The following is a 9857-nucleotide window of genomic DNA, read 5'->3' as shown; positions in this document are numbered from 1 at the left end:
GTAAATTTTAATGCTTCAGCATGCAATGCTTTCCTCTAATAACCAAATAAATACTTTGTCTTTCTCCAAGAGGCAAACTTAAAAACAGAATTTATATTAAAATTTTATGTATGCTCGTATTTGTATGTTACAGCCAAAGCTAACGGATGAGGAGGGTTGGAAGAGGTTTTGTTTAGGAGAGAAGGTCTATCTGGGCACTTCATCCTCCCACACAGATGCAGAACCAGAGCCAGCACTGGACTATAGCAAGGTTATATATGTAATGGCTAGATCTCAATGTTTTGTGTCATCATGAATACAATCTGTAAGATTTTTTGACAGTAAAGAAGTTGTCGGTCACATCTATCACCCATTGGTTAATGAGGTTTTGTCGCAAAGCCTCCAACTGAGCACTGAAACTGGACCTGAAACCACACACTTACAAGTAACAACCTGTGATTGAAAATCTTCCTAATAATGCCAAAAATAAAATAAAAAATCACTTCATGTTGTATTCAGTGTGAGCTGAAACTAGTGACTGAGTCATCAGGGAGTTGTGGGCTATTTTTCCACAGATTTCTATGTAAACGGAAGTGTTTTTATTTAGAGTGAAAGCACTTCAGCATCAGCATTACTTTTCAGATCCAAAATGTGTACTGCTCTATTTACCTCAGCATCTCTCTGTCTGTTCAGATGGGGTTCCCTCCCTTCCTAAGCATCATCAGCAGGCTAAACCAGGTAAACGATCCCTCTATAGACATTCAAGATGTTCTAAACCAGTCAAAGCCTGATTAGAAGATGTGTGTGTTTGTGTTTCCCCACCTGTCTACAGTCCACAGTGCTGATGGTGTTGGAAATCCTCATCGGCTGGTTCGAGGAACGAGAATTTGTTCCACAGTTGGTGAGTTTGATGTGTTAGCACCACATTTTTATGCTGGTTCCGAACTCCACACGCATTTATAGTCATCCTGTGTTGCATTCAAGATAGATATGAGCTGACTATGAATGCATTCTGCACAGATATCATGAAACCAAACATTCCTTCAGCTTCTGCCTTATGTTTCAGATATAGAAGGTGATGGTTTATTGGCTGCAGTTATTGTGAAATACTTGAGTTTGCAGTCTATCTTCTTGTTCCAGGGGCGCTGGTTGTATGCTTTATTGGCCTGCTTGGAAAAGCCTCTGTTGCCTGAAGCTCACTCATCCATCAGACAGCTCGCCCGGAGATGCGCCCAGCTCCGCAGCACGCTGGTAGGCCACAATCCTACCATCTCCTGTAAAGCACTATCTCTATGTGCTATCACTCCATGCTTGAAACGGCCACAGCCGGCCATGTTTTTCTCGTTCTTTGTTGAGATTTGATGGGATTTTATTTACTCTGATAGTCTTTTCCCTGCTTGCATGACTTCACAGGACAGCCAGGAAGATGATAAACTGCCCGCCCTCAACCTGCTCATCTGTCTTGTTGCCAGGTAAGGTTCTCTGTATTTTTCTTATATGGAACTCTGTGTAAAGAAAAAACCCTTAAATGTTTTTTTGTTTGTTTGTTTGTTTTTTTACCACCAGTGTCTAAATTGTTCAGGGTGATGATACCATGATATTGCTGTCTGGATGTGTACAGAGGATGCAGTTATACTTACTTCCTTTTATTTTTACTGCAGGTACTTTGAACAGAATGATCTGGCAGATCAGCAGGAGTGAAGCCAACCTGATCTGTTTAACCTCACCAACATATGGAGGATCATATTGTTAAGTCTGGCTGCGGTGAAAGCTCAAGTTGAAAACAAAGAGACTGGATTACAAAAACACATTTGTTTTTATTTGTAAGGTATTTGGTTACCTGCACAGAGGACTGCGGGGACTACGAGCAAATGCAGCAGGATCAGGGCTACTTTTTTCAAACAGGTTTATGCTTTTCTTTGTGCGTTTATATGTGTGTAATTTAGCTCTAAATAAAAGTTTTCTATTATCTGTGATTTGTAAGAAAACGGTGTGTGTGTGGACATCATTGCTGATCATGTGTATGCAGGTTCTCAGTCATCCAGGTCATTTTTATGGCCATGTCTGTTGTGAACAACCATCATTGAACAGGTGTGGTGGCTAACGACTCCAGCTATCAGCCACCTACAATACAGTCCCAGGTGCTTTAATCCCCTCTTCACACATTGCCTCAAGTGACCTTAACAGCTCATGATAGGGTGGGGCAAGGCCTCACACACTGGTTTCATCCTTAATCCCAGGTGACAATGACTCTCACCTTGACTTGAGATGACTTGTGATCAATAGTGTATCAACGACCCTCAGGGGCATAATGCCCCACTAAGTGTTTAGTACCTGGAACTCCCCACCTGTTAAAGAAATCTTCACAACCATACAGAAGTCTTGTTGCCTTCTTTTCTCAAGCTAATTACACTTTTTCTGGTCGTCAAGCCCTTGTGATCATGTCAAATAGATTCTTTAAAAATGACAATTTAAGAATGACTTTAGACATGACAATTCCTCATGGATATACAGTGGAACCAAATATACTGCAATGACAAATCCAATCAGGTACACTTTAAAAAAACGTTTCTAATAAATCAATAAATGAAACAACATGGACATAGTTTGTGCTCAGTTCTGCATGTTTTGTAGGGCATGACAGATTGTCATGTCTCTGTAGGTCTTCCTTCACTACATCCATCAATCTTCCCTTGAGGTCTCCCGGATTTCCTCCTGCTTTGCAGCTCAGCCTTCAACATCTACCTCGACCCACTATATACACTATCCCTCCTCTGCACACCCCCAGACCATCTCAGGCTTGCCTTTTTTGCTCCACTTGTGTTGGTCACTCCCAATGAGTTTTTGCATTTTAGGGCTGGTTACCCACAAAATACACCAGATCTCTGTCTTTTATCCCTTCTTCCTTCTCTCACCGCAACCAGTCGCAGCAGATGGCCCCGCCCCTCCCTGAGCCTGGTTCTGCAGATGGTTTCTTCCTGTTAAAAGGGAGTTTTTCCTTCCCACTGTCACCAAAGTGCTTGCTCATAGGGGGTCATATCATTGTTGAGTTTTTCTGTATGTATTATTGTAGGATCTATCTTACAATATAAGGTGCCTATAGGCAGATGTTGTTGCGATTTGGCTCTGTATAAATAAAAAGAGATTGACTAGATCAAACATCTTCAGGGTTCAACTACATGCTTGAAAACTAATTCAGTTCCACGCCATTAAGCATGATTGTGTCTTTGTAGTACATGTATTTGAACTTAACCACTGTTGGTGCTTCGCACATCCTTAGGAAAGTATAACTTGTATTTTGAAGATCTTTTTTTGCCTGAACTGTGCAATGAAGTGAAAAGTGTGATGTATTAAAAATAAATAAAAGCAACAAAAATAAGAATTCACACAAACAAGCATATTTTCACTACTTCAACTTTATTTTGAAGCAGATGATCAGTCATTAACCCCACCCCCAGCAAAAAAAAGTTTCAATCCAGTATTTGAGCAAATCACACTTGACATTGTTGAAAACAGTGGAAATAAATGGGAATAAACAGCGTTGTCACAACAACACGAAACAAAAGTAATGTATGTGAATGACCACGTCTACCATAACCATCAAGAGCCCAGCCTCTTCATCATGCTTAAGATGAAAAAGAGGAGGAGGAGCCAGAGGAGGAAGAGGAAGAGCTGTTACTGCGACTGCGGCCTTTCCTCGATTCCTTTTCCTTCTTTCTCCCTCTGCCGCCGTCCTCCTTAGCTGGGGCAGTAACAGGGACCTCCTGGGAAGCAGGTAGTTTTTGTGGGGGTTCCTCCTGGGATTTCCCCTCCACTGCCTGTCTGTCAACTGTGGAGTCCTGGACCTTAGAGCCAGGGACTGTGGACACTTGTGCAGGCACACTAGGGGCTGACTGGGGTTCTGGGGTTTTAGATGCCCCGTGGCTCACAGGAGACTCTGCTGCTGGTTCCTCAGCAGCGTGGCTGGGCTCGGGCTGATGGCTGGTGTTTTCGGCTTCCTGGCTGCTTACAGCTGGTTCAGAGGGCTTGCTGTCCTGGAGATCTGTGGGCCCCTGCTTACGTTCCATCTCTACCCCTACATCCTTACCCCTGTCCTCCTCCTCTACTGCCTGCTCTACCTCCATCTCCTCTGACTCTGGACTACCCTCTTTGTCTCCCTTCTTCTGATCCTCTCCTTCTGCCTTTCCAGGCAGGTAGAAGATATGAGGCTTGGTCTTTGTGCGAATGTATTTCACCAGGCGATTATTGTGGCTGGTCCACTCCTCTTGCTTTGGATGGGGGAAAAGAAAAGAAATTGATTTTACATTTCCCATCATTCTAGCTACAAAAACAGACTTAATACTTAATACTGTTCTCATAACCAAGCAAAAGATGAATCTATTCCTCACCTTTTCTGAAGAGACATTTGACTCCTGCTTGAATTTCTGCAGGGTCCCCATGAGCAGGCCGAACATGCGCCGATTCCTGACCAAGACAACACAAACAACACCATCACACACTTTTAATTCTCAGCTGTAGACACGATTTGCCAGATGAAATTAAACCAACCATGGCTCAGGCTATTTAGTAACCAACTCTGAATGTAAAACTAGAGTTTAAGAGCTACCTCTGTTTGCCCCTCTCATCCATGGTTTGGTCCTGAATGAGATCTCGGCGCGTTCTCTCTTTGGAGGTAGCTACTACAGACGACTGCAACGCCGGCTGAAGGAAGGACAAGAAGCAAATGTTAGGATTTTTATCACTTCAAAGCAGGAAAAAAAATCCACTGTGAGAAAGCAAATACTGAAATACTGGAATACAAGCATGCTGCTCCACACAGGTGTAGACACGGGTGTACACAGACGCGGACTACACCTTTCTTGGCTTCTGCCTCAAAGCACATTGTGCGCTGTCTATCTTGCATGCTGCACAATATAATATTTAATATTTAGTATCTACTGCTATCTACTGCTAGCTAGTTTATTGTGATGGTGCTGTATTTATTATGTTGCTCTTTTTTTTGTTTGCTTTCTCTTCTGTTTTTTTTTTTCTCCATACAGGTGATCCAGGTGTTTTGTTTGTTTTTCTTTCTTTCTTCTCCCCTTTCTCACCGTCTCTTCTCCCCTCTGGTTTTCTTTCTCTCCCTCTCTTTCTTTCATTCTTTCTCCCTGTCCTATCCCCCAGTCATATCTGTCCCGTTTGTAGCAACCGAAAATAAAATAAATTCATAATTATAATAAAGGTCAATCAAATGGACCAAGGCCATGATGATCCACTTGGTAAAATAAATCCGCTTGGCATCCTTCTTGGCCTTAAGACAACAATTCTGATGGCTAAAGATCCAAACGGGACACAAAAAAAAAACAAACACACAAAAAAAAAAAACAAGCAAAAGATGAATCTATTCCTCACCTTTTCTGAAGAGACATTTGACTCCTCCTTGAATTTCTGCAGGGTCCCCATGAGCAGGCCGAACATGCGCCGATTCCTGACCAAGACAACACAAACAACACCATCACACACTTAAATCTCAGCTGTAGACACGATTTGCCATTTGCCAGATGAAATTAAACCAATCATGGCTCAGGCTATTTAGTAACCAACTCTGAATGTAAATCTAGAGTTTAAGAGCTACCTCTGTTTGCCCCTCTCATCCATGGTTTGGTCCTGAATGAGATCTCGGCACGTTCTCTCTTTGGAGGTAGCTACTACAGACGACTGCAACGCCGGCTGAAGGAAGGACAAGAAGCAAATGTTAGGATTTTTATCACTTCAAAGCAGGAAAAAAGAATCCACTGTGAGAAAGCAAATACTGATCAAGTGTTTTTGACAAAATTACCTTTTTGACATCATCGTCATCCTCTGCGTCGCTGTCGTGACGCATGTCCCTCCTGGCCCTCTGGTCCCCTGCCAGCCTGCAGCCACACAAAGATCAAATACTCATAAGAGATGGTACTTTGAAATCAAGACAAGGAAAAAAACTTACAGAAAGCTGAGAATTAATTAAAAATAATGCCTCTTCTTATGCTGTTTTATAGTTTTATTGTTTTACATTGTTTTATTTACTGTTATATTGTTTTTATATTCCCATTTCCTGTGTTGTAAAGCACTTTGTGATTTTTATCTGTGAAAAGCGCTATATAAATAAATTTTACTTACTTAAATTTACATGTGCAGAAATACCCCCCCCCCCCCCCCCCCCCCCCCCCCCAAACAAGAACCATATTTTCTTACACTTGTTAAATAATCTTAATATTAATGAAGGGTTTCAGGTAAAATGTGTTACACAAGCTCCAAAACTAGAAACTACCCAATCACTATATTATATTTCAAGTCGAGATCTCACCTTAGCAGGGCTCCTTCGATGTCCCTTTGCTTGGCAGGAGGGCCGCCGCTTCCCATGTCTGAGAGACTGCGTCTGTGAGAGGACAAAGAGGAAAACTTTAGAAATGCACAGACTGAATTTTTAAATAAAATTTAAATGAAATAATTTATTCTACCTTTTTTTGGAGAGACACAAAGAAACTCCAAGAAAGCCGATTCTGTTCATCTGGACGTGTCGTTTTCAGTCGGAGAAATGCTTCACTCATCCAAGTGACTGAGCTCAGACTGAGCTGACCATAGGTTTCCCCAACCTTTTAAACTGTTTATTTGCATAATGACTGAAACTACCGTTAAGGACCAACAATGGGCCCTGAAGTCAGTTTCATTGTCCTTAAGTGGTCATAGCACTTTGCATATTAAATCACTTGAATGAGCGGGCAAAAGTTTCGCCCACTAAAAACAACGCCCTGATGAACAATCAGCTTCCTGGGATTTAATTACTTGGACGATTGAGCATGCATCAAGACAAAAACAACCATTTTCAAACCCTCTTTGAACATTTAACTGAAACACCAGTGGTTCCTTTACAGACTGAATGATAAAAACATCATAGACAAATGTGATTAACATTTATCTCCAACTCTATGTTTTTGTTCTTGGACTTGGCTATAGTGGGTGTGGATGGTTCACATTTAAAAACAAAACAAAACACCCAAGGCAAATTATCCTGCAAAATGGGGCAGCTTCTCAGTCCATTACAGTTTGTAAACCAAGCTACTTACTTAGTGAAAGTTATATAGTTTCTGCTTCTGATAATTAACTTCCCCATAGCCGTTAATATGAAAAAAGAAAAGCACAACAATTCCCCCTTTTAATGTCTAACTGATGGAATCAATATGATTATAAGTGTGCTATTGTACAAATGGTCATAAACTACGCCTTGCATTCTGTAACCAGCAACAAACCAGTTCAAACCTTCAAAACAAGGCTTATTTAAGAAGTGACGTGACGCCAAATCTCACATTTAATACAATGTGGAAGAGGGGGGCGGGGGCGGGGGGGTGAAGTACTGTTGTACATACTTTTCAGATCACACAGTAAAGTTGAAAATCTAAAGCTCTTTTTTTTCGAGATGGGTTAAACTAAGGAAGAAGCAAACAGTGAATGCATCTGTGAGTAAACTGAGAAGCAAATGTATTGAGACCGGTTGATGCTGCAGATGTATGACAAATTAAAGGAAATTACAAAGCCCTGACCTTGATAGTGAGAGGGTTCATTAGCTTTGTTACTCTGTGGTGTCTGCAAATCAAAGTATTTCAAGTATTTTTACCTTGATGTGAGCAGTCAGTCCAACTCATCATGGGCGTGAATGTCCTCATAATGTTGGGCTTTTAAATGATTTCTTTGAATTTTTCATTTTTTTCAGGATGGAATGATTTTAAAGCATTCACTTCAATAACCTTGAAAAACAAGAATTGGGTGCACAAGTTTTAATTTACTTTTGATTTTCTGTAATCCACAAAGGGTCAAAACATTCATACCCACGATGAGTGGATGGAAACTTCTGAACAACTGAATCTTTCTAAATATCTTTTCATAGTTTTCACTGCACAGTTAGAAATGAATGATAGGCTCTGAAAAATGTTGTGCTGCGTTCAATTTTTACGTTGATCATGTTAACAGTATACAGAAGTTCATTTAGCAAAAAAAAGAAGATGCTATACAAAATAAAACAAAATACATTTCAGTAATGCTTCATCTGTTCTGACTATTTCTCAGTTACATTTTTTTTGGGTTGTTTTCTGGTTTTTAGGTGGCAGGGTGTCATGCTGCTCCAGTGGGTTTCTCCCCAAGTCTAAGATGGCAACAACAACAAGTCAGCAATTTCTCTGAAGTCAGACAGGTAAGAGCCTTTTTGCTGTTATGATATTATACAATAGCACAGCTTAACAGAATTCACTAAAACTTTTTGTAGGTCCAAATCCGCACAAATTTGTATAAATGGATATTTGACAATTTATGAACTTTTGTTTACATTTACAACATTTTTTTTCCTTTAGAGTATCACAAGGCACAGGAAACACTGGACCAGCCAGACTCTAGATGACAACGTGCTGATGGTAATGTGATAATGTGTAAATTTTAATGCTTCAGCATGCAATGCTTTCCTCTAATAACCAAATAAATACTTTGTCTTTCTCCAAGAGGCAAACTTAAAAACAGAATTTATATTAAAATTTTATGTATGCTCGTATTTGTATGTTACAGCCAAAGCTAACGGATGAGGAGGGTTGGAAGAGGTTTTGTTTAGGAGAGAAGGTCTATCTGGGCACTTCATCCTCCCACACAGATGCAGAACCAGAGCCAGCACTGGACTATAGCAAGGTTATATATGTAATGGCTAGATCTCAATGTTTTGTGTCATCATGAATACAATCTGTAAGATTTTTTGACAGTAAAGAAGTTGTCGGTCACATCTATCACCCATTGGTTAATGAGGTTTTGTCGCAAAGCCTCCAACTGAGCACTGAAACTGGACCTGAAACCACACACTTACAAGTAACAACCTGTGATTGAAAATCTTCCTGATAATGCCAAAAATAAAATAAAAAATCACTTCATGTTGTATTCAGTGTGAGCTGAAACTAGTGACTGAGTCATCAGGGAGTTGTGGGCTATTTTTCCACAGATTTCTATGTAAACGGAAGTGTTTTTATTTAGAGTGAAAGCACTTCAGCATCAGCATTACTTTTCAGATCCAAAATGTGTACTGCTCTATTTACCTCAGCATCTCTCTGTCTGTTCAGATGGGGTTCCCTCCCTTCCTAAGCATCATCAGCAGGCTAAACCAGGTAAACGATCCCTCTATAGACATTCAAGATGTTCTAAACCAGTCAAAGCCTGATTAGAAGATGTGTGTGTTTGTGTTTCCCCACCTGTCTACAGTCCACAGTGCTGATGGTGTTGGAAATCCTCATCGGCTGGTTCGAGGAACGAGAATTTGTTCCACAGTTGGTGAGTTTGATGTGTTAGCACCACATTTTTATGCTGGTTCCGAACTCCACACACATTTATAGTCATCCTGTGTTGCATTCAAGATAGATATGAGCTGACTATGAATGCATTCTGCACAGATATCATGAAACCAAACATTTCTTCAGCTTCTGCCTTATGTTTCAGATATAGAAGGTGATGGTTTATTGGCTGCAGTTATTGTGAAATACTTGAGTTTGCAGTCTATCTTCTTGTTCCAGGGGCGCTGGTTGTATGCTTTATTGGCCTGCTTGGAAAAGCCTCTGTTGCCTGAAGCTCACTCATCCATCAGACAGCTCGCCCGGAGATGCGCCCAGCTCCACAGCACGCTGGTAGGCCACAATCCTACCATCTCCTGTAAAGCACTATCTCTATGTGCTATCACTCCATGCTTGAAACGGCCACAGCCGGCCATGTTTTTCTCGTTCTTTGTTGAGATTTGATGGGATTTTATTTACTCTGATAGTCTTTTCCCTGCTTGCATGACTTCACAGGACAGCCAGGAAGATGATAAACTGCCCGCCCTCAACCTGCTCATCTGT

At 40.9% G+C, this 9857-nt stretch overlaps 2 protein-coding genes across 2 annotated transcripts; both read left to right on the top strand.

The window, feature by feature from the left end:
• The first annotated feature begins 200 nt into the window (after window positions 1-200).
• Window positions 201-1780, top strand: LOC148097142 (gem-associated protein 2-like). Its single transcript, XM_087833154.1, has 5 exons — window positions 201-250; window positions 673-880; window positions 1120-1230; window positions 1393-1451; window positions 1641-1780. Exons 2-5 carry the CDS (start codon window positions 824-826, stop codon window positions 1678-1680), a joined length of 267 nt encoding a protein of 88 aa, XP_087689280.1. The 5' UTR covers window positions 201-250; window positions 673-823; the 3' UTR covers window positions 1681-1780.
• A 4836-nt stretch (window positions 1781-6616) lies between these two features.
• On the top strand, window positions 6617-9758 carry LOC148097141 (gem-associated protein 2-like). The gene is made up of 8 exons (XM_087833280.1): window positions 6617-6657; window positions 7415-7454; window positions 8096-8185; window positions 8343-8402; window positions 8551-8667; window positions 9090-9134; window positions 9229-9297; window positions 9537-9758. Exons 1-8 carry the CDS (start codon window positions 6617-6619, stop codon window positions 9756-9758), a joined length of 684 nt encoding a protein of 227 aa, XP_087689406.1.
• Window positions 9759-9857: the final 99 nt, after the last annotated feature.

The sequence above is a fragment of the Neolamprologus brichardi genome, chromosome 19 (genome assembly GCF_056152115.1).
Source record: "Neolamprologus brichardi isolate AB-2024 chromosome 19, ASM5615211v1, whole genome shotgun sequence".
NCBI classification, from domain to species: Eukaryota; Metazoa; Chordata; class Actinopteri; order Cichliformes; family Cichlidae; genus Neolamprologus; species Neolamprologus brichardi.
The sequence above is the reverse complement of the archived record's forward strand: the minus strand, read 5'-3'. Positions and strand labels throughout refer to the sequence as shown.